At 45.6% G+C, this 27,514-nt stretch overlaps 1 protein-coding gene across 4 annotated transcripts in view; it reads left to right on the top strand.

The window, feature by feature from the left end:
* The window catches only part of PTCD2 (pentatricopeptide repeat domain 2), a 298,424-nt gene that overhangs the window by 90,608 nt on the left and 180,302 nt on the right, over nt 1-27,514 (top strand). For all 4 annotated transcript variants that reach the window (XM_069627512.1, XM_069627515.1, XM_069627514.1 and 1 more), the window contains one exon: nt 26,252-26,369. In XM_069627512.1, the coding sequence (XP_069483613.1) occupies nt 26,252-26,369 (118 nt within the window). The remainder of the gene's footprint in view (nt 1-26,251; nt 26,370-27,514) is intronic.

Genomic DNA, 27,514 nt, shown 5'->3' with positions numbered 1-27,514 from the left:
TATGGCGCCTTTGGCGCCAAGCTCATTTAAAAGTGTGCTCTGCACACAGTATGCTTAAAGCACGTGCATCTAGTCCGGGCGTGGCCATACAGAGGCATTGGAAGCACGTGCAGAAGACAGGGGGAGTGGCAAGGTGGGGCCACAAGGTAGGGCCTAAAGGGAGTGGCTGGGGCCAGGCTATATAAGCCAGCCCCACCTGCAAGCTGGCGCTTCGCGTTAGTCTGCTGGAGCAGCGTAACGCTTACCGCCGTCTACAGATCCTTACCTGTTCCAGTTCAGCACGAGCATCGTAGTCTCTGGAGTCCATCCTGCATCTTACCTGGAACCAGCCACGCCATCGCTGGAAGCACTGCTACCCGCTTCCAACTCTGCATCTGCCACGTGCATCTTACCTGGAACCAGCCACGCCATCGCTGGAAGCACTGCTACCCGCATCCAACTCTGAAGTCACCGCGCGCATCTTACCTGAGGCAAGCCACGCCATCGCTTGAAGCAATACTGCCGCTTCCAACTCTACAGCTACCGCGCGCCTCTTACCTGTCTCCTCCAATCCACCTCCTGCAGCTCCTTGCATCCTTACCTGACCCGAACGCCCATCAACACGGAGTCATCTTCCTGGGCAGCATCCTCGCGGATCGTTCAATCTGGCAGCCGGCAGGAATTGGAGTACCGCTCGCCATCAAACACCGACGGGCTGCACCTGCAAAAGAGACAGAAAGCACAAGGTTAGCAATTGCATAAACTTTAAACTCTGGGCAGCGCAACTCGCAAACTTTGCGCATCATCCGGAAATCCAACTTACCTCTTGTAGGTTTTCCGGATTGGACTCTCTTCCATCACCTCGTACTTGTGGGGCCATCTTCATACCTGGAGGGAGAGGAAAGGACAATATAACATTAAAGACAATAATCATTGGGAAATTATCTCCACGAATATGGAAAATAATCATTGTTAAAAAACGCCTACCTTCAAGGCGGGATTGGTCGCTGCTGGTCTGGGCCACCACGCAAAGGACCATTGACGCAACTAGGTCCATCCACTGCGCCTCTGCTGAGAGAAAGCAGGACCGATAGCTCATCCTTAGACTAAAACAGGTGAGTTTGCATGGGTAAACTCTTGCTCACTTTATTCTGGCACGAAAGAGTCGAGGTGAATCACGACACCACCACGCCATTCTCATTGCCTCTCATCTTCCCTCAGGGGCAATACCAGCATCCAGAGCCTTTGATTTCGTAGCAGCTGGGGGTGAGAGTCGATCCAAGGGAGCCAAGTCCTGGGAGGGCTCCAACCGTGCCCCAATGTCCCCGCAGAGACCAGGTGAGCGTAACAGTCCCTCACACTTGTACATACATCAATATCATAAAGGCAATAAATGGCATTTCAATTATAACAGAATTAACAGTTATATTCAACCAAAATTTAATAACTATATATCCTTGTAATCTAGGTTGAATCCTCTTCCCCAGATTCAGGAAGGAATTCCAAGTATAGATTCAAAGTTAGGACATTCTGTGTTATATCAAAGTTCATTGGATAAATCGCTCGTGCAACACAGTTGACAGTCTACAGTTCTCCGGTTGACAAGTCTTTGAACCATATGAAAACATCTTAGTCTCTTCAGGTATAATTCACTGTTCATTAGTTTCTCTTTGTAAGCATTAAACAAAACACCTTCACAAGCTTTCTACATCAACAAATGAGGTTATGTCAGGTTTATTCCAAAACACTTTTAGTGACTTTGTTGCTTCTGCAATTCTTCTGTACAACAAAAATGGGTTTCTTTTATCAGGATAATTTCAACATCACTGGATAAGACACTTTAGTGGTCTTGCCACTTCTTCTTTCATACAACCTTCAACTACAAGTCAGTATCAACAGTAATTTTCTCCTGGCCCACTAACGTGCCAGCTCTAACACAGAAAATTCCCTGTTCTGGTATACTCACCTGCCGCAACAGAACTCCTCCTAACACTACTACAATTGTTCTGTGGTAAGGTTTACTGTAAGCCTTCTTTGCAGTAAGACTTCAACTTCAAACAACTTTAGAATATATAAAACTCCTTTTGGGAAAACAAGATTCACATTGATGCTGTTTGTTCCACAATATTTGCCTTAGGCAATGCAGGCTATACTCCTCTCCATTTGGACTTCTCCTGTTAGGACTTCTCTCCTGCCACTCTTGGTTTCTCTCTCAACAAGTAACTGTGACCAGTCTGCATTTATCACATTTGCCTTTCTTTAACTAAAACAATATTGGTTATTATCATTCTGTTGTTGTATTGCCCTCTTTTGAGTATTGTAATGATGGTAAAAAGGGACTTGCTTAAGAACCACTTTATCTTGGCTTGGACAACGGTGGTTATGATTCATTCATTTAAATACCACCCCTTCTTCGCTTTGGCAGTGAATACGTCTGGTTGGCTTGTTCAAGTATTGCCCCCTTTTTATGTTGGCTGTTTATTTAGTCTTTATAATGGCAATCATAACCTTTTCTTTCTCTGTTGTTCATAATGTTTCTGGTCTGCCCATTTGACTTTTTAACATCAGTTCGGTATTCAAAAATGTCATTAGACGCTAGCATTCACTTACGTAGCTTGGCAGGTTTCCATACATAGGCAAATTGACTGGTCTCTTAACTTGCGTCCATGCGCAACACTGCCTTTGCTTCTTCTCTTGGTTTCTGCACTCCTGCCCGCTTTGGTTGCTCTCCAACGCGGTCCATGCCAACCTGGAAGAATAGCTCACTTTGCTCCATTGGCAGCTCGGTGCATGCCAGCCACCAGGAGTCAACAATCAATTTAGAGTGTGTGTCTCCCTCGCTTACGAAATGGTCTGCAAATTGACAGCTTGCCGGTGCATGGCCTCTGCAGCTCAGAGCTTCTCAGGACCCAGTTCTGCATACACAACTGCTCTGGTCCCGCTGTTTTCTGCCTTCAGTAACTGACGCTCACAGCTCCTACTACTACTCTGCCTCCAACCGCTTCTACTGGCCTGTACCTCTCAGGTGTGGGTCATTAACATCAATTAACTTCACACTGCAGTTGTGTGCCTCCAATTCCCTCTTCCTTAGGGAATTATGGGACTTGAAGTCCCCTGTGTTCCGCTTTCTATTTATTCTACAAATACCATCGTCCTGTTTATCGAGTTGATTCCCTTTTGTAATCATATTCAGGAAAGATTAATAGTTGGTCCGGATTTAAAGGAGAAGCATTTTTATTGGAAGATAAGGTCGCATTGTTTTGCTTTTTATATCTTCTCTTCTTATGTATATTAAAATGAAAAAATAAGAGCAGCCTTTCTCCGACAGCAGGCCATTAAACTTTCTGGCAATACATAATTCTCCCTTTTAAAAGAAGACCAATACTGTGTTTCTCTGTTGGATCACAAACGTGGACGCTCTGATAAGGTTTAAGACATATTTATTTAAGAAACACTGAAACAACCTCCAACAAAGCTTCTTCCTTCAGCCTTCTCCAACAACTGCTGTGCTAAGAACACCAAACATAAACAACATTCTACAAGGCACATTCTATATGGATTGTTGCCAACAGCACACTCTACACATAACCAGAAACATCATAACATTCTCCCAACTGACTCCTCTGGTTACATTGGGACCCTTCTCCTCCCTGCTAATGCCACCCCCTGGGTTAGGATCAGGTAGCAGCTGCCTTTCCTTGGCTACCTGGGAGGAGACTTTAGGTAGGGTTTTTGTGTGGATTCTGCAGGTTTCATCACAGCTGCCCCTGGATAAGCAGGCGGTCATTTTTCAATGCCCATACCTGTCATGTCTTCGGGTAGTTCCTCCGGCCATGTCCCGACACCCAGTCTAGTGACCTGTCCCTCCCATTCACCTGTCTCCCGGGGCTCACGCAGGCAACCCAGTTTGGCTCGCGCGCTAGCCAAAGAAACGCCATACACCCTACAGTCACGATTGCGGCCGTTTTTCCATTGGCAGTTGCCATGGAGATTAGGCCACCGCACGATCAGTAACACACTCGCTCGTACCGTTGTGGCTCGATCACGTGACCCGAGGAAACGGTCACGTGCCCCGGTTTCGCGGTCACGTGACTCCGTTTAGCATCATGTGACCAGGAAGAAGACGATATTTAAGCAGTGCAGTGCCGGTATACTACCCTTCACAGCTGGTTTACCTGGAAAACTCTGTTTGGCTTCCTTACCTTTGTTGCTTACCTGGCTTCCTTGGACCTGGCTTTCGTTTTCTGGACTTCTTGTGGATCACGCTTGGATTTGGCTGCATCGGCTCTTCTGCTCATCACGGCTCCTGACCCCGGACTGAACTACGGACTTCCTCTGGATCACGTTTTTGTTTTTCCCTTTGGTTCGGACGGCTCTTCCTGGCTTCAGACCTTTTTCTGCAACGGACCTCTCTTGGGCCTCCCTGATTGCACCTCTGCACGGGTAATCTCACTTTCCAGTTGGTGGCTGCCATCTGATTACCTGGGGCCCATCTACAAATACACTCTCCAGGTGGAGACTGGCGAAGAACATCTAGATCTATCCCGCAGGGTGGGTCCTTTGCCTGCGTGAGTCCCGGAACCATCCTCCCGTTCAGGTTCACCATCCCTTTCATCTGATCCCCGGTAAGACTCTGATTGTCTTCTGATTATTGTATGTAGTATCCTGTCTGCTTGGTATCTAACCATTGCCTTTTTTCACAGCTGCCTTGGGGTTCCTAGTACTTCGGTTCCGGCTTCGGATTATCTCCACCTGTGGCCTCAAAGGTTGCACAGGGAGTGATTTAGTGGTTCTCCCTGTGCGGCACTTGGGGACGGAGGTCTCTTATATCTTCACGACTCTCAACACAAGACAGACTGTGAAGCCTGTCGTGCAAGATATGGAGGGTGCCGCTGAAGACCCCCTGGCCGCTGTCATCCAAGCAATCACGGTACTACGGGCCGACATGGTGGCTGCGAATACCGCGGTCCATCAGCGTCTTGACCTGTTACAGAGCGCCCAACATCCCTTACCCGTGGACCCGGAGCTCGGAGACGCCCCTCCAGCACCGAGACCCCTTGCACACCCAATCCCGATTCCCTCGGCTCCCGTTCCGGTGGTTCTGCCTTCTCCCTTTCCTTTGGCTGCCCCAGAAAAGTTCCATGGGGACCCGAGAAGGTTTAGGACTTTCCTTAACCAGTGTAAGTTGCACTTCTTGTGTCGACCTCTTGTTTTTCCGGATCCTACCACCAAGGCGGCATTCACTCTCTCTCACCTAGCTAGCACGGCTGCTGCTTGGGCAAACCCGCTGTTAGAAACCGACCATCCTGGCCTGTATGAATTCGATCAGCTAGTATTAGAAATGTCCCGAGTGTTCGACACCAGGTATAAAGCACAATCCCATGATCTAGAACTGCTGGACCTGTCCCAGGGGAAGGGCTCTCTTATTGAGTACATTACAAGATTTAACCAACTGGCAGCAGAGACCTCCTGGCCTGAAAGTAAGAGATAGGTTGTATTCTATAGAGGGCTAAGCAGCCCTATGAAAGACGCCTTGGCTATGGTACCGTCTCTACCAGTCCAGTTCCCGGCCCTGGTGGACCTGGCTCTCCAAGTGGACGCTCGACGCTCTGAACGCAGGGCTGAGGCCGGGTTTTCCCAAACGGCCAGCTCTGCTATCCCGTCGTCTTCCTCTGAATCCACCGGTGAGCCTATGCAAATAGGGGGTGTTAGGAGTCCCATCACCTCGAGAGAGAGAGAGAGAGAGAGAGAGAGAGAGAGAGAGAGAGAGAGAGAGAGAGAGAGAGAGAGAGAGAGAGAGAGAGCGCAGAAGGGCTGAGAATGCCTGCTTTTATTGCGGCTTAGGGGGGCATTTTGTGAAGGTGTGTCCCCGGAGACCCCGACCCAAGAAACAGGTTTTTCATCCAGCTCGATCCTAGATACGGGGGTAGGATCGAGTTCTCCATGCCCTTCCCCGAAAATCATTCCATCGTTTGGTCAGATCAGGCCCATCCAGGTAGAAGCCACCATACAGCCTGCCCCTGGGATTATCCACCCCGTGCGGATCATTATCGATTCCGGGGCCTCCGGGAACTATATTGATATCGCTCTGGCTCAGACATTAAACCTACCCCTGATCAATAAACCCCGACCCGAACCGGTTCAAGCAGTTGATGGGACGGAACTCGCTTCTGGTCCCATTAAGCAACAGACCACCCCCCTCGTCCTAACTATCCTATCAGTCCATAGGGAAACCCTCCACTTTGATCTGATATCCACGCCTCAGTTCGGCGTCATAGTAGGAATACCTTGGTTACGAGAACACAACCCGCATATAGATTGGGGAACGGGACACGTCCATTTCGAATCTGAGCTCTGTCAGAACTACTGCCTCCCCGTGGACAGAGAAACAGACACCCCAGCTTTAGCACTTGGTGCTGTTGCCCAACTCACGATACTGGGTGACGACATTCCCCCTGCCTCACATATAGTGGGTTTAGTCACCGCTCACATCCCTGTGGCTTATCAGGATTACACATTGCTATTCGATCAGGGCTCCTCTGAAGTACTCCCTCCTCACCGCTCCTACGACTGTCCGATTGACCTTGTGCCCGGGGCCTTGGTACCTTCAGGCCGCATCTATTCTTTGTCCCTATCGGAAGACCTGACTCTTAAGGAGTACATCGATAAGGCGTTGCGTCTGGGTCACATTCGTCCATCTAAGTCGGCTGCAGCCAGTCCCATATTCTTCGTGCCCAAAAAAGAGGGCGACCTTCGTCCCTGTGTGGATTATCGTCGGCTTAACGCCGTCACGGTGAAGAACCGCTATCCGATTCCACTCATCTCTCCCCTCTTGGACCGGTTAACCCACGCCTCCATTTATACCAAGATGGATTTGCGGGGGGCCTATAACCTCGTCCGCATCCGAAAGGGTGACGAATGGAAGACCGCCTTCTGTACGCGGTATGGCCTTTTTGAGTATACGGTCATGCCCTTCGGCCTGTGCAACGCCCCTGCCACCTTTCAGCATTTCATGAACGACATCTTCTCGGACATATTAGACACGTTTGTGGTGGTGTATCTCGATGATATACTCGTCTTCTCTCACACTCTGGAAGAACACATACAACACGTACGAGAAGTATTGTCCCGACTGCAAGAACACTCGTTGTTTATCAAACCCGAAAAGTGTTTGTTCCATGTGTCTAACGTGGAGTTCCTAGGGTTTAACATCACACCTGGTGGTCTGGCCATGAATCATGCCAAAGTTCGAGCGATCCTCGAATGGCCAACACCAAAGACCCTAAAGACATTGCAATCTTTTTTGGGTTTCGCTAATTTCTATCGGCGCTTTATCTCTGGGTTCTCTTCTCTCGTGTCGCCTCTCACGTCCCTTACCAGTCCTCTTGTTCCTTTTGAATGGCAGGAGATACACCAGCAGGCCTTCGAGGCATTGAAGAACGCCTTTACCACTGCCCCTGTGCTCCAACACCCCGACCCCGACCAACCATATGTCGTTGAGGCCGATGCCTCTTCTTTCGCGTTGGGGGCGATCCTGCACAGGTCTGTCCCGCTACAGGGCGGTTGCATCCTGTGGCCTTCCATTCACGTAAGTTCAGCCCCGCAGAATCCCACTATACCGTAACCGAAAAAGAGCTACTGGCGGTGATGGACGCCTTCCGAACTTGGCGTCATCACCTGTTGGGGGCCAAACATAGGGTTACGGTATACACAGATCACAGGAACCTGCAAGACCTGGCAGCCCTGAAATGCGTAAACAGTAGACAGGTCAGGTGGCATCTGTTCTTCGCCGCTTTCGACTTCCAGATTAAACATCGCTCTGGTACAGAGCATAGCAAGGCTGACGCTTTGTCTCGCTCCCCTGGGGGGGTTTCGTTACCAGTGTTCCCTGACACGCTCTTACCCCGGGGACATGTTGTCTGCACCTGTACACCCCCTCTAGCACTACTAGAAGAGATACGTTCTTGGGTTCAAAAGCACCCCGATCAGCTGTCAGAATGGGATCCCACTTATCACAACGGTCTGCCATATGTACAGGATCGCCTAGTACTCCCTTCCACTGACACCAGAAACCTAGCCCTGGAGTGGTCCCATGACGCCCCGATCAATGGTCACCCGGGCCAGGCCCGCACCTTGGACCTCTTGAAACGCTGGTGTTGGTGGCCGTCCATGAGACACGACGTGGGCTGTTACGTAAACTCATGCTCAGTCTGTGCTCAGGGCAAAAATCGTAGAGGTCGTCCATTGGGGCTACTGCGAACCTTACCCGTGCCACCAAAACCCTGGCACACCCTGAGCATGGATTTCGTAACCGATTTACCCAAGATCCAGGGTTACGACACCGTATGGGTAGTGGTTGATGTCTTCACCAAGATGGATCATTTCATCCCTTGTCATGGTATCCCGTCTGCCCCTGCCTTGGCCAAGATTTTCTTTGACACCGTTTTCTGTCTCTACGGCCTTCCCTCTGTCCTGGTGTCCGATCGAGGCTCTCAGTTCACATCCCGTTTCTGGCGTGCATTGACCGCTCTGCTAGGTATCGATGCACGGTTCTCCTCCGCTTATCACCCGGAAACCGATGGCCAGACCGAGAGAACAAATTAGTCCATGGAACAGTATCTGCGTTGTTTGATGCTACAACAACAATCGACCTGGTTACAGAATATACATTACGCTGAGTTCGCCTACAACAACGCTACTCACTCCTCCACGGGTCTTTCTCCATTTTACGCCATGTATGGCCAACATCCCAGGGTCCTCCCTATCCCCGACATTTTTCCCACCGAGAACCCTGCCGCAGCAGCCTGCGTTCGGGATATGTCAGCCCTCCATACCCAGGTCCTCGTTCATCTGCAGGAGGCACAGGCATCCATGAAGGCCTCCGCAGACGCTAGGCGTACCATGGCCCCGTTGTATCCCGTTAGGTCCCGGGTTTGGCTGTCCTCCCGTCATCTCCACTTGAAGGGCTGCCGCAAACTTATGCCCCGTTTTGTGGGTCCTTATGTTGTTTCCCGTGTCATCAACCCGGCGGCCTATCGCCTGGTTCTCCCCTCCTCTTGGCGGGTGCATCCTGTGTTTCACACCTCCCTCCTCAAGCCCTGCCCATCCTCGACGCGTCTTCGCCCTTCTCCTGCCCCCGTGTCCCTGGATGCGCCTGATGTTTTCGAGGTCTCGGGCATACTGGGGTCCCGTTTCCTTCGGGGTCGCCTGCAGTACCTGGTCGATTGGTTGGGTTTTGGTCCGGAGGAGCGCACCTGGGTCTCCGCCTCGGATGTCCATGCCCCTCGATTGGTTTCTCGGTTTCATCGGGAGCATCCTTCCTGCCCACGGGGTCGTGGGCCTTTGGGGGGGGGCTCTGTCATGTCTTCGGGTAGTTCCTCCGGCCATGTCCCGACACCCAGTCTAGTGACCTGTCCCTCCCATTCACCTGTCTCCCGGGGCTCACGCAGGCAACCCAGTTTGGCTCGCGCGCTAGCCAAACAAACGCCATACACCCTACAGTCACGATTGCGGCTGTTTTTCCATTGGCAGTTGCCATGGAGATTAGGCCACCGCACGATCAGTAACACACTCGCTCGTACCGTTGTGGCCCGATCACGTGACCCGAGGAAACGGTCACGTGCCCCGGTTTCGCGGTCACGTGACTCCGTTTAGCATCATCTGACCAGGAAGAAGACGATATTTAAGCAGTGCAGTGCCGGTATACTACGCTTCACAGCTGGTTTACCTGGAAAACTCTGTTTGGCTTCCTTACCTTTGTTGCTTACCTGGCTTTCTTGGACCTGGCTTTCGTTTTCTGGACTTCTTGTGGATCACGCTTGGATTTGGCTGCATCGGCTCTTCTGCTCATCACGGCTCCTGACCCCGGACTGAACTACGGACTTCCTCTGGATCACGTTTTTGTTTTTCCCTTTGGTTCGGACGGCTCTTCCTGGCTTCAGACCTTTTTCTGCAACGGACCTCTCTTGGGCCTCCCTGATTGCACCTCTGCACGGGTAATCTCACTTTCCAGTTGGTGGCTGCCATCTGATTACCTGGGGCCCATCTACAAATACACTCTCCAGGTGGAGACTGGCGAAGAACATCTAGATCTATCCCGCAGGGTGGGTCCTTTGCTGCGTGAGTCCCGGAACCATCCTCCCGTTCAGGTTCACCATCCCTTTCATCAGATCCCCGGTAAGACTCTGATTGTCTTCTGATTATTGTATGTAGTATCCTGTCTGCTTGGTATCTAACCATTGCCTTTTTTCACAGCTGCCTTGGGGTTCCTAGTACTTCGGTTCCGGCTTCGGATTATCTCCACCTGTGGCCTCAAAGGTTGCACAGGGAGTGATTTAGTGGTTCTCCCTGTGCGGCACTTGGGGACGGAGGTCTCTTATATCTTCACGACTCTCAACACAAGACAATACCGTTGCCAGGATTGCCTTTTCAGTAGTTAAATGTTTCCTCAGCAGAGTACAAAGTGTTGCTCGCGTAAGAGATAACTTTGTTAACCTTTTTGTGCTTTTGGTACAATACCGCTGTTAGGCTGCTATCTGAAACCCCTTGTCTCCAAGAAGAACTCCTTATTCTTGATGGGGTAAGTCAAACAAGGAGCTTGTTTTAACTGCCTCAAATTGTTTCCGGCCCCCACTCCCACTTGGCTCCGGACTTTGATAAATGGACGAAGGTTTGAGTGAACTCTGTATAGTCTTGAATTAACTTTCGACTATAATTAGCAAGTCCAAGAAGGCTTCTCAATTCTCACAGAGTAGTAGGGTCTTTTAATTTGATTTTTGTCCTCTAAGAAGTTCACTCGGGTCTTCAACTGAGCCAGAACATAACGAATGTCTGCAATATGTTCTTCCACAACTGAGCTCTTTATCAGTACATCATCCACATAGGCCAGGTTTCCCTTTTTGCCCAAATCCAGGCAAGGCCTTATGCAGGAAGATATTGAACTCATTTCCTGAGTTATATATCGAAAAGGTGTTCAGGTCCATGTGTATTGCTGCCCCCCCAAGGTAAAAGCAAGCTTGTATTGGTCTTCCCTACTCACGGGTACTGTCAAGTAACCGTTGGTCAAACCAATGGCTGTGTACACATTTGACTCTTGGATCTGTGCCAACCATTGATAGATGTATGGAAGTGGCCATCTTGACATGTGGGCCCGTTTGTTCCACTCCCTCATGTCTGCACATAGTCTCCATTGCCCGTTTAGTTTTAGTATCCCTAGTACCAGGTTGGTAAAGGTACTGTGGATCGGACAAATTATATCACAGGATTCCAAATTCTTAATAATCTTGATGAGTGACTCCATGGATGCGAGAGGTAACCGGTATAGTTTAACAAATACTGGCGCCATCTCTGGGTCTGTGGATACGATGGTTGAATGGATAGACGTATGTCCACAGTCTTATGAATCTACTAGTGTACAGGCCTGTATATACGGGCCAAAATGCAGGTTTTCATTCACACAGTAGGATCACTATATATCCTATGCATACAGTTCCCTCTAGCGGTGACAACCGGCAAAGCTATACGAATTGGACCACCATATATTCTAAGGCAACTGCTCCCTCTAGTGGACCATTCTGTGCATTCGAGCAGCCGCTACTGTGCAAGATGGCATTGGACAAACATACGGCTGGCCTTTTGTTATTGTTAGATTGAAAAGATATCCTAGGAATACCTGCCTCAGTATTTTGTCTTTGTGCCTTGGTCTCGCAGCCCTCAGCAAGATTGATCCGTTCCTTGACCATCTGCCTGAAACCTAGAAAGACCTAAAGCATGGCAATTTCAGCGGTATCACCCATTTAGGTGGAGAAATCTCTTTTTATGGTGTTCACCTGGGCATTAAGTTCCATGGATTTGAGGTAGTTGTTGTTAACTCTAATTATAACCTCATCCTTCCTGATGTCACATGTTACCTCTTCCACCCCATAAGGGCATGAACAGTACACAGAGAAATTTGTCCCAATGACGGGTAAAGATCTTTTCTGGAGGAATACTGCCACTGATGTCAAAACAATAGTGAATTGGCCCAATTATTTCATTACCTAAATTAATGGAATAGTGTTTGACATCAACCACCATTCCATTAGATGTCCGCACCCAAAGTGATACTTTGAGGGTTGCTGTTATACAGCATTATTCAAATGGTGTTGTGTTCTAGGTCCACTAAAGGGGTTGGATGTAAATATAAATCTTGTTGTTGGAGGTGAGAGTTCAAATCGATGTACGCGCCCTTATATTTGAGGTTCTGTCCTTGCTTAATTTTGAGGGTAATGGTGAATTGTTGCACCTATTCTGGGATGGTGACCTCTTCTCCCACTGGAACTTCAACCGCATAAGGCAGCAATTGAGCTGCCCGGAATGGTCTTTTGGCGTTTTTATTTATTTATTTGTTGGATATTTGTAAGGCGCTTATACAGAAAATACTGTTTCAAAGCGCCACAAGACAAAAAAGGTGGGGGGTACATGGGGGACAGATAACAATAATGGTCCTACTAGGTCTTGCGACATACGGATTGTGCAAGTACAGTAACAAGAAGTGCGAGGGAGAGGTGGGTGGGGGGAGTGCCAGACTGCATGAAAGCGAAGTGCTAAGGTGGGAAGGGAAGTGCAGGGAAAAGAGGAGAGAGTGCAAAGTGAAAGTGGGTGTACGAGGGGGTGGGGGGAGGGCCACAGGGGCTAGGCTAGCGCAAAGGGGAGGCCAGGAGGACACGTGCCAGAGAATTGCATGGGGTGCAGGGGTGAGGGTACACATGCTAAGTGCGAGAAGGGGGGTAGACTGGCAGGGATGGTTCTGGTGCCCTGTAGAACTCAGAGGGAACCAGGCAGCCAGTCACTGCAGCAGACAGGGGTGTTAACAGGGGAAAGGGAAGAAGGAAGAGAAAGGGAAGGTCTCGAGTAGCTTCTGGAAACTTAAGGAGATCCGGCTTAAACCTGAGAGGGGCAGGGAGACCATTCCAGAGGGAGGCTCCTGCGGAGGAGAGAGATCAACTCCCACTCTCTGCAGATTAGACGCTTTTCTAAGCAGAGAGTTTGAGCTAGAAGACAGAAGGAGGTATTTGGGGAGAGCGAGTTGGATGAAGCAAAGTCCCAGGGCCCAGAAAGCTTTCTGGAGGCTGCAGAGGCTCTTGAATTTGATCCTAGCAGCAACCGGCAGCCAGTGGAGAGATTCTAGGGCGGTCTCCGGACTTGAGAAGCCTTACAGTCCTATTCTGGATTAGTTGAAGGGGGGATAGACATGACCATACTGTGAGAAACCTGAAGGTGTCTCACCTGCTAGTCCCCAGAGATCTGTCGTCCAGGTGGCCAGGACACAGCCATCGCTATTGGATCCAGTTCCTGGGGCTGGACCAGTGGTGGAGGATCACCTGGGCGAGGGGTCTTCGGGAGCGGAAGTGGGACACTGAGAGTTCAGATGCAGCATCCCCTTACCTGTAACACCTTTTCCCTACTTAACCTGTAGGATATTTAGAAGGTGCACCCCCCCTTCTTTTTCCCACACAAACACTTTCTTAGACTGTAACACACAATGGACAACCACAAGAGCCGTTTACCTGACATGTCCCAACACACAGGTCAGGCAGAGTCCGGCAATTAACAATGACCACGCACACCTGACGGCTCTTTACCTTCCCCACAGGAATAAAAGGCAGAGCACGAAAGCACACTTTGAGGAAGGCCGAACGCACGAGGAGACAGCTACACCAAACCAGCAGTTCTAATGGAGAAGGAAAGCAGTGAGACATGGAAGTGCAACAAAGGAGGAGTTACCCTATCCCTTTTCAACTCAGACCCGCAAAGCCTCTGAAAGGGAAATCATAAGACCGGGAGTTGAAGCTGGCGTGCGAAGCAGCAGACAACAATGGTACTTGGGGGGCCTCCTGCATTTATAACGCAGGCGTAGAGACAAGCTGGCTACCGTGGTACTATCCTTCACTCCAGGGATTAAAGAAGCCAACGGGTTCAGCAGAGCCGGTGAGTCGGAGGAACCTGATAGCAGGCCGATCTGTGTTGAGCCCAAGGTAGCAAGTAGCAACATTTTGAAAGCAAGGAATTTTCAAGAGACAGTCATTGTGTTTTGTGTTTGAACTTCAAAGAAAGTCCAGTTGAGGTCCAGATGCAGAGGGGTCCGGCGCCATGTGGGCGCTCATTCGAAAGGCTCTTACCGGGACCTATTTTTGAAACCACAGTAATCCGAAGAGCCTAGGAAAAGGGTGGTGTGAGGCGTCAGAGTGGTCCTACATGAGTTGCGTCAAACCCCTTGTTCAATTGAAAGTCTCTGATCCATTACCAGTAGGAAAGCTATGGGAAGAGAACCTTGCTTTCCAATAAGGTTGTGAACTGTGAATTGAAGCAAGTGTGAACCCGACAGAGGGATGCCGAGAGAAAGCTTGGAGAAGGAAAACCTTGCTTGCTGATGAAAATGAACAATTCATGAACATTGTGAAAATACATGAACTGTGTTAAAGAAAGGCCGTAGTGAACCCAACAAAGGGACTCCCAAACTGCGAGAAGTATCCGAGCCTGACAGAGGGAGATCCTGGGGGTGAAGAGCAATCACCCAAGGTGCAAGATACTGAATTAACTTTTTGTTTGTTTGATTGTCATTGTGAAACACCACAGGCCTTCTAAGGCAAGAGACTTTTTCAAGAAGGAGACTTAGCCTCTGAAGGTTTTTGATATCGTTGAATTGAACTGTGAACCTGGTGCTGACATGGCCAAGGAGTGTGCTGTGCTCCAGAGTCCCGCCTTGTCCCTTGTTTCAAATGTGGGGAAGGGAGACCCAGCCATACCATCTTGACTTATCATTTGGTGAACACTTCTTTCTTTTCTGATCAACATTATCCCACACTCTTTTTGTAATTTAGTGGTACGGATTGGCACTATATATATTTTGTTTAGTGGAAGCCATTTTCATTTGACAAGACGACACTTGGACTGCCTTATTATTATTTGATGGTCGTAGCTTGCTCCCATCTTAGATTTAGGTTTAGATTAGGCATTTATCTCACCCATTTTGAAGTTCAATAAACACCCTTGAACTGTGATCACTTGTGTCTGTCTTTATTGTTGCCACCATCAGTCACAATTTACACTGATTGTGAATCGATTTAGAATGTCACTACCCAAATAGAAGTCAGAAGGGAACTCTCTAATGAGCCAACAACTGTGTTTTATAATTTTATCACCAATGGAAATCTTTTGCATACACCTGCTATGCAGGAAATGCTTGGAATTTGGCTTTCCGGGCCCACTTTCCATTTTTCAATCAATTTAAACGTAGGAAGAGTCTGATCTTTTTGGAGTTTCACAAAAATTCCTTCACTAATTAAACTTTTTCCATTATTCAGGCATACTCTGGCGAGTAATGTCTCCTCCCCCTCATTTATCTGAATGGGGAAAGACAAGTGTTTCTCGTTTCTGAATGTCGGTCAGATTTTGGGCTGGTTTTTCACCTTGCTCTTTCAAGGAATTCAGTGTTTTTTCACTGGCATTTCAAAGTGTTCCCTTCCAGTGTGGAATGCCACTTGCACCTGGGAGGAAGGTTGATTTTCAAGAGTTGAGAAGAGTTCTCATCAGCAGTTGGTTCTCCTACAGAGATGATGGTGATTTCTGGGACTTGATTGTTCTGAAAGTGAAATTCCAATTGATTAGTATTGCAGTAAAAAAGATGGCAGGTTCCATTCAGGCTCACATAATTTGTGCTTCTCTTTTAGTTTGATGCACCAGTTAGTCTGGGTCCGGAGGACCTGGTTCACTGAGTCGATCAGAGGTGATATCCTTAGAAGAAAATCGTTCCCCAGTAAACAAGGAGTGCCATCTGGAGTCACGACTATCAACCGGTGTTTTAAACAATGTCGCCCAATTTTTATTTCTAGATCTGCAATCCCTTTGACGGAAATGTCATTCCCGTTGAAATTTTGGAGTTGTCCAGGATTAAGGGAAATCTGGTGACGCTTGCATCTCTTCCTAAATTCAGTTGGTCGAAAGCTTTTTTGGACCAGAGAGTAGCTTGGGATCCAGTATCCAGCAGAGCCGATAATTCACCCTGATCCTGTACCTTGACCAGGGCATAAAATCTGTCCTCATTTTCTTCAAGAGTACAAAGAAAGTGTGGGTTATCTTCCAGCTCAGCTGTCATTTTCTTAATATTGATCTCTGTCACGGTGTGATCTTGGGTGATTCTCTGTGCCAGATATCAAGAATCTGTAGGAATTAAACAACATTTTGAAATGGTGTGTGTAGTAGGGAGATCTTCTTTCTCCCTGGATGCTTGGCTGTCGCTAGGTATTTGAAGACAGTTCTCCAAACCTGTTTGTGAGGAGGATACCTCACCTGTTTGGGTCTAGGAATCTCTTGGTCTGGGTTGGTCTCCACACCTACCCCGTCGGAATCAGGGTCTCTTAGGATCCATTGTTCTTTGGGAAGGATTCTCCTCATTCCTGAAAGAGAAGATTTCCTTACCTGAATCCTCTGGGGATTCTTCTCTTTCAAACGGGATGATATTTTCCTTCTCCACAAAGTGTTTTTTTCTTTGACCTCTTCTACTTATCTTTTGATCTTTGGGTTCTAGCTTCCTGGGGGTAGAAGAGTCACTATCGGGCCCAGAGATTTCCATGAGTTCTGCTATGGCAAGAAAGGAAGCTTCCTGAAGGGCTTTGCATCTCTCTCCCACCAGGTCCCCATACTCAAGCGCCTGTTGATTGCCAAGATTTTGCTTCAGTCATTACCCAAATTACCCATCAGACTCCGGGGTAGGGGCGGTTCTGGTAAGCATGGTTGGGCTGAGGGTTCAACTGAGGGCTCAGCATGCATCACAGGTCGTCTGTCATTAGCTGGACCTGTCATTCCAGTTGGGTAACTTTCTCTGGGTTGTACAGAGGTCCCTGCTCATATCTCTACTGTCCCTTCTAGCTAAGTAGTTTGGGTGTGGGACATTTTTCCCCCATAATTTTCAGTCCTGATTACACCTTTTCCTTGGTTAAGGAATCGATTGCCCTTGAGCCGGGGAGGAGGAGTATTGTTTTGGAAGTTAGGATTTTGATGGTACCTGTTGAAAAAATTCAGGTTGGTATGTGGAGTGGTACTTCCCTCCTGCGAAAGGTTTGGAGGGAGGGTTCCCACGGAAGTACTTACCTGGTTTGCTTCCCCCCTTTTGTGCAGTGGGGAGTGTACACATAGCCCAGGATTGGTTTTGTGCCCTTATATCGAGGGCCTACATAGGGGGCAGTGTCAGTGGGGTCATTTTGCTGATACCCTGCCTGCTACCATTCCATAGGGTCTCCTCTGCTTATCAGCTGGAGGAATATTTTAGGCCCCCGTCTCCAGTTCCAAAGGAGGGGTAGTTTTCACCTCTGCCACCTTGGCAGCGGCAGGTGTGGTAAATGGCTGTGTTTTTTAGGGTTGTTTTTACTGTCAGTGGGTTTCTGGACCTCGTATATCCTGGAGGCTTGCTCTATTATCCAATCCAGTGTCCTGCTCTCATGGAAATCGAAAACGAGTTGGGTAAATATATATTTGGGAAGAGCGTGGAAGTATGTGGTCACATATTTCCTGCTATTCGTATTAATCCGCCTGGAAGTGTGCGCAAATGCACCTTTTTATTATTGTGCAAACTCCCTAGGTTCCTGATCTTCCCCACATTGTAATTTTTATGCAGACTTGCTTTCCTCTTTTCGGGTCTTGGGAGTGGAGAAATGTTTCAAAATAAGCAACTTATAGGTGGACCATTTGCAATGATCCTGGTTTTGCAGTCCCGCAAAGAAGATAGCGTACTCTGGGGAAAACGTCAGTTTTACAAACTCCATGCAGTTGACATCATTTTTAATTTCAAATTATGGCATCATTTCTTCATAGAGTTCCAAATGTTCCCATGCCAAATACTTGGCATTCTTCTAGTATGGGGTCATGAATCTTTATGGCCTTAATCTGCCTAATTAGGTCTCCACACTTTGGTATTTCTTTTTTGCCCCTGAACCTGTGCCCATTCACCTTCAGACTCAGTGCTGTTATTTGAACTCGGTCCCTGTCCCCTAAGCGCTCCCCATCTCTGAGATTGGGAATACCTTGCAAAATCATAGGATCTGGACTCATCCTTTTGCCTGTGCTGCTGTGAACTCTGGGTCACTTTCCCTGTCGTCACCTTTTGATGCAGTAAAGAACACAGTCGCTTCTTCAGCCTGTTACCAAAGGGTACTATCCCTCCTTCAAGGTTGTCTGGGGGAATCCATCCATTATGAGGAGGTTTCTTTTAGAATGCCCTTTCTAGGCTGAATCTTTTGCTATTCTCTTTCAGCGAGGCAGGCGAGAGGATCTCTTTGCAAGATCATTTTGTGCAAGTCTAACCCTCTGATTTTCTCATTATAGGTTTCCAGGGGATGAAGTACTCACAGGACTATTTTTGGTCTCCCATGACACACTGGTCCGGCCACCTTCCTATCTGTCTGGTAGAGGTAAATATTCATCAAAGTCATGTGAGGATTGGCCTTCCTGACCAGATTGGCTAGGAATAGGCAAGGCCACCTGCCACATGTTTCCCTGTGAGTGGTATTCATGAGGTCAGTTCCATTCTGTACCTCAAGAGTTTGTAGCTAACTGGCATGAGGTCCTTGATGGTAGGCACATCTCTCCTTGGTCATAGGGCCCTATCCCATACCCTGATTGGTCAGGGTGCCTCCATGCCCATTTATATTTTCGAATTTCAGTATTTCATTTCCCACACATGTTTCTCTCTGCCAGGATTTCCTGCCTATATTCAGAGAGTTCATCTTTTAAATCTGACACTAATGCCTGGCTGGCTTCAAGCACACTGCTCTGAGCCACCAATCGAACCTTTATTGTCTTCACTTCCTCTTGAAAGATTTCATATTGCCCTTGAGATTCTTGTATTATGTGCACATGTTCATGGCGCTTTTCAAAGTTCTCTCAAGCGTCTCTACCATGCGCTGCTTGTAGTAGGTCAGCTTTTGCTTGTCTCAAACGCTCCGTATACTCTATATTTTCTTCCCCGATTCTGGTCAGTTCCCGAGAACCTGTCTGGCCCTTTTCTGCATCCATTTTCAGCTGATTCACCTTTTGTAATATGACATTGTTATCCAGGTGTAAGATGTCCCTTTCCTGAATCAGTTGTATTTTCTGCTGTTTCAGAACATTTAAATCTTGGACCCACAGTAGCACCCTTGGCACCCCTCAAGTTTTTTTTGCACATTTAACTGGAGACTGGGGCTCCAAAGGTTCTGCACCTGGGCTACTCTTGCCTAACTTTGGAGTTCCATACTCATGATAACTCCCTCCCCTCCCCTCCCCACTGAGGGCTAACATTGAAAATGGGGGAGAGTTTAATCCTGGCCTGCTCTACACTACAGTTACCAGAATTCCCTGCTGCCAGTGCTTGGTACATAGCAGAGGGATTCAACCCTGCACACCTGCATTCAATCAGCCTCCCAGAAGATTGCTGAGGAATGAAAGCACGCTAGGAGAACATCTTTGACATCTTTGGACTGTTTTGCGCTTACTGCAGCTGGGACCCAGATTAGCGTCCTTGCCCCCCCCTCAAGTTTTGTTTGTATATATATGTGTGTGTGTGTATGAAAGAGAAAAGGGACTAATTGCATTGGGCAAAACCATAGAGTTTGAAACTTTCTTCTTTGACTGTATTTAAACGCTGTGCAAATCACTCACCTTTATATGTGATCAAGCAACGGGATCATTGCGAAATGCGTCAGTTCTGTTATGCCTTTAATAAAACTGGATATGGCATAAGAAACCTTGTTGGCGAATATTGGATTTATTTTGAAGACCATCTTTGACGTCCTGACAGCTTTGAGTGCTGTCCTCGCTGGAAAAGTGGAATTACTTTTTCCTTTTGTTTTGAGTATTTTCGTGCCTAGCGACAGGCGCTGGACGAGCACCAGCTGGCCCCACTGAAGCAAAGAAGGAGTACCGTGTCGCGCACGGGCTGCCCGCCTTCGCTCCAGACCAGGAACTGAACCAAGGGAGAGAGCGAGTGATGTTGCCGCCGGGAGGGACTCGACCAATCGAAGGTATACCCGACTTCATCGGAGGGTGAACGGAGACACCAACGTTCTGGTGAGTGTACTCTCGAGCTGCCTACACACTGTGATATCCCTATCTTTAATGGTCTGTTAGGCGGAAAGTATGTTTGACTTCACTTGCACATATCACTGCTGCCAGGGCACAACGTTAAAGTCTTCGCATTGAACATATTCAGACCAAGTGTGTCTGAAAATTTCCATTCAGCGCCATCCCCATTCAGTATATTGTATGAAAGAGAGATTCTAGAAGGAACATGGCATCGCAACTCGAGAAAGAAGATGCACGCCGCGAAGAGGCACAGAACCTATTTAGCAAAGCTCAGCAATTCAAAACAGCAAGCAAAAACACAACAGAAAATAATATAATCGACAAAAATGAAATTAGCCTACTTAAAGAGTTGGAAAAACTACAGAAAAAGGAAGTGAGCAAATGGTGGGAGGAGCATTCTCTTCAGAACTATGTGGATGTTGGGAGGATTCCACGTGGGCTTAGAATCTTAATATCACCCTCCTTTGAGGAACAAGACCCAGAGATGCTCAAGGAATGGGGTGACTCCACTAACATGTGCTCGGGACAGTTCTTAAATATTTTGATTAAATATGCCCGAATCGACAGAGACAAGGTGTTAACGAAAATTGAAGAATTTAATGAGCAATTGTTCGCTATTCAACCTAGCGATGAAGGTAACAAACTCAGACAAAGTATGGAAATAACCCTCAAAACTTATGAGGAAGATATAAAAGTACATAAACAGAGGAAGTTCCTTCGTGACAAAGAAGATTACTCAAGAGGAAGAGTCTACACTTTTGCACGCCGATTCGACAACTTGAGAAAAAATATAGCTAACCAAAGTATTGAAAGCAAAGAAACAACTCCAGTCTCGAGTGAAGCAGCAACAACTTCAAATTCAGAAGCATCAACCAGCACCAAGGAAAATCCACCTAAGAAAACTATTTTTTTAGAAGAGATGAGGATGCTCGGTCTAGATGGAAGAAAAAAAAACACCAAAAATATGGGCAAAGGACGGGGCAAATTCCAAGGGTCAGGAGGAAGAGGAAAACAAGGAGGGGACAAGGACACACGCAGCTCAGAGTCAGAGCAAGGTACAATAACACACTCTGGGAGGAAGAAGGCACAATAGAACCCAGTAACTCTGACAGAAGCATCATCAATCTCTCAAAGTATGCACTCAACCAGGATCAAATAAAAGTTCTTCAATATGGATTTAATTTTTGCCCTACAGCAGGTTATGACTACATGGGAACCAGAATAGATTTCTTCAAATACATGAGAAAAATTCGTTTGAAGAAATTTTTCATTTTGAATCCACCCAAAATGAAACCCAAATCAAATTTATCTGGTCGAACAGCAGTAGCAATTGAGGACTTTGACACATTAACTGCTCTGGCGGAACTGGAATTTACCGATCTGTCAACAGACATAGGTATTGACATCACCCCAGAAATGCTAAACATAGAGACTGATTGGCCTATTGAGAGCACTCTAAAAGCCAAATCAAGATTTAACCCTATGTTCCAGCCAGGTGGCAAAATTGAAGCCTTTCAGGACCTGATAATTCACGACCTGAAGAAAGCCAGATCACATAAAAATAACATGAAGCCAAATTTCTCATTGAAAGAAAGAAAAATTCTCAAAGAACTGCAAGATATCGACCATGTAATCATGAAAGCCTCAGATAAAGGAAGTAACATTGTAATTCTCGACAGAGAAGACTATGTGAAGGAAGCACAACGCCAACTTGGCGACGAACACTGCTATGAAAAGCTTGAAGACAATACATTGGAATCCATTAAAACGAAAGTTGAGTGTTTTCTGCACAAATGGCAGGAATTGAATATTCTTGATGATGACGATTGGAAATATCTTTTCAATAAAACCCCCATCATCCCGACAATCTACTTCTTGCCAAAGATGCATAAAAACCCTATTTGCCCCCCTGGAAGACCCATTGACACCCTAAACGGTGCTTCATTACAAAATATGTCTAAGTACGTTGATCAAACATTACTACCTCTAGTTTTAACGTTGCCTTCTTACCTACGTGACACGAAAGACTTCCTCAGTAGAATTGAAGGAATCACCTGGGAAATCAATTGTATGTTTGCCACACTGGACGTAGTATCATTGTATACGTCTATTCAACATAACGATGGTAAAAAACCATGTAAATATTTTCTGGATAGCAGATCGTTAAACTATTTGAGCCATGGACAAATTGTTATGGAAATGGTAGATTTATGCTTGACCAATAACGTATTTCTCTTTGACAACGTTTACTACAACCAATTACGTTGTACGGCAATGGGCACAAGTTTTGCACCATCATATGCAAACCTTACCATGGGATGGTGGGAAAAATTAATTGTCTGGACTGATGCCAACAGTAAGTACACAGACCAAGTTGTCCTCTGGTTACGGTATATTGACGATTTGTTTGTCCTATGGAATGGTGAAGAACAAGACTGTCTAGATTTTGTGACTATATTGAATGTCAATAACTTAAATCTTAGATTTACTGAGACCCACAGCCAAGAATCATTAATTTTCTTAGATGTCGTGGTAAAAACTGACAAAAAAGAAATCGGCACTGAACTTCACCTTAACCCTACAAGTTTGGACATGCCATTATTTGCGACAAGCAATCATCCGACTCCGCTCAAATGGAGTATACAATATGGTGAGTTCATCAGGATTCGACACAATTGTAGTAAATTGGATTGCTTTGATAGAGAGTGTAAAATCACAGCCCGGAATTTCAGTAAACAAAGATATCCAAAGACTCTTATCGAAAGAGCTTACATCAAAGCCCGAAATTGAGATCGAGCGGTATTGCTCTCCACTAATCGAATACCTGAACAAACCTGCGAAACCGATGATGTAAGACTGATACTCACCTATGGTTCACACGCTAAAACAATAAGGCAAATATTCCAAAAACATTGGCATGTCCTGAAAACCGAAGAAGCTCTATATCCTTTCATGGCGCAACGTGCCAATATAACTTACCGAAAGTCAATTTCCATCAAAGACACATTAGTAACAAATTTCATGGCACAGAAAAATGCAATGCAAGCAGAACCCACATGGCTGAATAAGAGAAAAACTGGTTTTCTGAAATGCACCAAATGCAAAGCCTGCGAATTTGCCCTTAACAAAACCAGTTATACACATCCGATACTGGGGTATGATGTTGAAATTAAAACTAAAATCACATGTAACACCGAATTTGTGGTATATGTTTTAGTGTGCTCATGCAATCTTTGGTATGTAGGCAGCACCATTGGCAAGTTGAAATTAAGGATCTTGCAGCATATGCGTGCCATAAAAAATGTAGATGCCTCATACCCTATGGCAGTACATTTTAGAGATCAACATCAGAGCAAGTTGGACAGTTTCAGATTTTTTGGTGTGTATCATATTAAACTCAACCCACGTGGTGGCAACCGGGAGCTTGCACTGCGATAGATGGAAACACGCTGCATTTTAGACTTTCAAACCAAAAAACCAGGAAGACACAACCTGGATGAAGAATTGTATACTTTCCTTGGGACATAATGCACCTTTCCCATTTGAACTCTGACAAGTTTTCTGTAGCTCACCACTAATGGCAATGACTTGCTTAATTTGTTGATACCTGAGCTTATTTTAATATTTTTTAATATTATGTAAATTGTATAAACTTTTTTGTATGTGTATTGACTTTTCTAGTGAAAATTGCACAGCTCTTTTTAGCCCTTGCCTCTCTATATTTCTTCCCCTTGTATATATTTTTCCTTCCCTTTTCGTTTAAAATCTGGCATGTATTTTCCCAAACTCTGGCTTTACCATAACCTATATTGTACACTGATTGACAGTGGCAATGGATGTTTACAGCACTATGCACTTTATTGAGAATATCTCCTGCTTGTACAGTTAATGAGTTTGACAACCAAGCTATTGCCCGGATATGAGGAATAATGATGAGCACTATGCACTTTAGAAATTTCTGGTTTTACTTAAAACCAATGTTTACAGCACTATGCACTTTTAAGTATCATGTTTCCTCTCTATTTTCTTACATCCACGGGACAAATGCTTAAAGAAAAGGAGACCACCCATTGAATTTGCTAAAGCAGCTTATTCATTTTATTGTTCATTACAGATGGGGAAATCTAGTTGGTTTGCTGGAAAGCGAATTAATAAGGTATATTGATACCGAGCACGTAGCATTTCTTGCTTTGACCACTAGTGTCACAATATTTTTGTTAATATTATTAACAAAAACTGCCAGCTTACCAAAAAACCTGTTATTTGTTATTAACATCAAACATAACGAGAATGACTTCAAATGCACTCCAAAATGGCCGCCTGCAGTTACACAGGAGAGAATCCACATGGATTGGGGAAAAGTCGAAAGAGAAAAGGGACTAATTGTATTGGGCAAAACCATAGAGTTTGAAACTTTCTTCTTTGACTGTATTTAAACGCTGTGCAAATCACTCACCTTTATATGTGATCAAGCAACGGTATCGTTGCGAAACGCGTCAGTTCTATTATGCTTTTAATAAAAGTGGATATGGCATAAGAAACCTTGTTGGCATATGTTGGATTTATTTTGAAGACCACCTTTGACGTCCTGACAGCTTTGAGTGCCGTCCTCGCTGGAAAAGTGGAATTACTTTTTCCTTTTTGTTTTGAAGAAAAAAAAAATTAAAAAAAAAAAATATATATATATATATATATATATATATATATATATATATATATATAATTGTATTCCTTCTTCATTCACCACCAGAATGCAATGAAGAATCACTCTTATTTCCGGCGTTACTTTCTCACTCTCTGCAGAGATTGTCCTTTTCAAATCAGGGTCTTCACTTTATTTAATTTTTGCAAAACACTGTTCTGCCCCAGCATCAAACCCAGATAATCAGTTTACATTCAGCACCCCTCTCCTTTAAGGCAGCATTTGAGGAATGGTGAACATTTAGGAATTTCGTTTTGACAATTACACCCATTCTGTTTGGGGAGGTCCCTTTTGGCAGTGATAATTACATTAACAGACTATATTTTTATTCACACTGGAAGCGATTTTGTAGAGTTTGAATTTCAACAAAATTGCCCAGTGTTTGTTGGTTATAGGGGAGTTAATTAATGTATTATTTCGTAAAAATACTAAGGATCTACTTCGTCTGCCCACCCATTCAATAATGGGAAAACCATTCAATCAAACAGTTCACCACAAGACTTGGATTGGTGGGACAAGTTTACTTACATAGAATCTTTGGGTTTTTGCACTTGGGAAAAGTCCTCAAGGCTTCTGGATACCCAAGGGAAACATCAGGACTTGGTTGGAGGCCTCTCCAGGTTCAGTCAAGAATTGGCCTCCAGCATTAATCCCTTATTTGATTCTCCTTGTATAGATCCAAGTTAGATTTTAGTCCTTACCATGTCCCCTTCTGGAGATGTGGTCAACAGTTCCAACTCAGATGATGTTGGGCAACGCTCCCAATTAACATTGTACGTCACCTTATGATGCGATAATCACATCACAAATTATTAAAATTAGGATGTGTCAGCTTATTGGTTAGTGATTTGTGTTGGACCTCTGTTGTGACTCCCATTGCAATCATTGGTTCCTTAAGTGACATCACCCCTTGTGAATTTCTGACTCCCCATCTGGGACAGCTATTACACACATTTCAGTTTTGCACCTAAAAACTAAACTACAACGTAGTGAAAAACGTCACTTTCTAAATAAACCTAACAATGTATATAAATGTGGGTTCTTCTCATCATGCCGGACTTACTGAAATGAGTCCCGTGACTGCACTAGGTTGCAGGTCGAACAACAGTGTTTCGTGGTTTACTCAAAAATGATAAAAATCAGTGTCACACCTTTTTACATAAAGTTAACTAATTCACTAATCTACCATCTCCCAACATCTCTGCTTTGCGACATTTTCTGGGGAGCTGTAACAAAGCTCTGTAGAAACATATTTTAGGTTGTAGTTTCAGTTCTCAATGTCGAATTGTTATGAGAGTTGATTCAACGGATAGTGTTTTATTGTACTACTTCACTCTCAAATGTTGTTTATCTGAATTGATTTACTCTTGGAGTGCAATGTGATGTTAGTTTGTACCATTCAGTTTATGTACACCTGATGTTGTCTTGCTCGGCAGAACTGAGCAAATTCCTTTTTGTACTTTCTCTTTCCAGGTACCATTCAGAGAACTCAAACATGGCAAATGGCGAGTTTAAATTCGGTCCTTTATTTATCAGGTTATGCTATGAGCTGGATCTGGCTGAAACAGCACTCGAACTAATCAAGGATCAGGTACTGTAACATGCGTGTATAAGTAGTTTTGTCAGTAAACAGTTCAGTTGTTTGCTCTCTTCTGCAACTATGAGACCAAGTAAAAGTTGACTATGCTATAAAATACCTAGTTTACTTTTGAGCAATAGGCCTTTTGATTCACAATCTGTTGGCAGAACGGAGTGCAACGTGTGAGAAAGTGTATCGGAACACATCAAAAAGAATGACCAAATATATTTGCACCTTTCTGTGCTTTAGTAAGGAAGCTGTGCTCATAAAATATTCTGTAAGCACAGCTGTCTTGATGAGGGCTGGGGAGTACAAAACACGCCCAAACATCCTTTCAATGTTGTATGTATGATACAGGCTAAACTTTGAAACCTTTGAGAGGGTTCACAATCAATTGTGTTTTGTGTCTTAAAAATGTATGCCATTTTGTTTTTGAAAGTGGAAAGAAGCTGGAGGGTGTGAGGAAGCCATGGTATCACAAGTTAGACATTGACACAAAAGAGGCAAGTTCAACAGAGCTTTATTAAAGTTTTCCATATGGTTGGAAACTTCCTATCTTGCCCTAACACTATAATGGGAGTAATCTCGACCATTAAATAAAAGAAAATATGTCCTAGTCAGTCTTTTAGTCAAAATAAAGGACTATCTAATAAACCTACACTTGCCCTATTTCTTATACAATAACTGGGTGACAATGTATGCAATGAAAAACAAAAAGGTGAATTAAATAAAGTCATGATAGCAATGTTACTGCATTATAACTCCCCTCCCCATGTTCAAATAACAGGGGGTTCCAAATGAGATCTTGCTTGATGGCTTGCTTACACAGTTCACTGGTTTTGAAAACTTTGAAGTAACTTGAATACAGTTCAGACAGTTCACACCACAGTGTCAGACCCTCTTGGCCTGGGTTCAATAGTTCAGTCTTTGTTAGGCTTCCCTCGCCTTGGTTCAACATAAATCTATCACAGTTTTAATATGATGTTCTTTTACAACGGACCCCTCAGGATTCCCTCATCCCAGTCTGGGTCTCTCTTCACTTTGAATAAAACAACAATATTCTTTCAAAATGGACTCCTCAGGTTTTCCTTGTTTGAGTATGGGTCTTCTCTTGAGGTTTTCACAAACTAGAAAAATAATGTCACAATGGCTTACCA

The sequence above is a fragment of the Ambystoma mexicanum genome, chromosome 6p, assembly GCF_040938575.1.
Source record: "Ambystoma mexicanum isolate Mex_15411 chromosome 6p, UKY_AmexF1_1, whole genome shotgun sequence".
Taxonomy (NCBI): domain Eukaryota; kingdom Metazoa; phylum Chordata; class Amphibia; order Caudata; family Ambystomatidae; genus Ambystoma; species Ambystoma mexicanum.
Note: the sequence above shows the minus strand (reverse complement) of the source record. Positions and strands in the feature narration are given on the sequence as shown.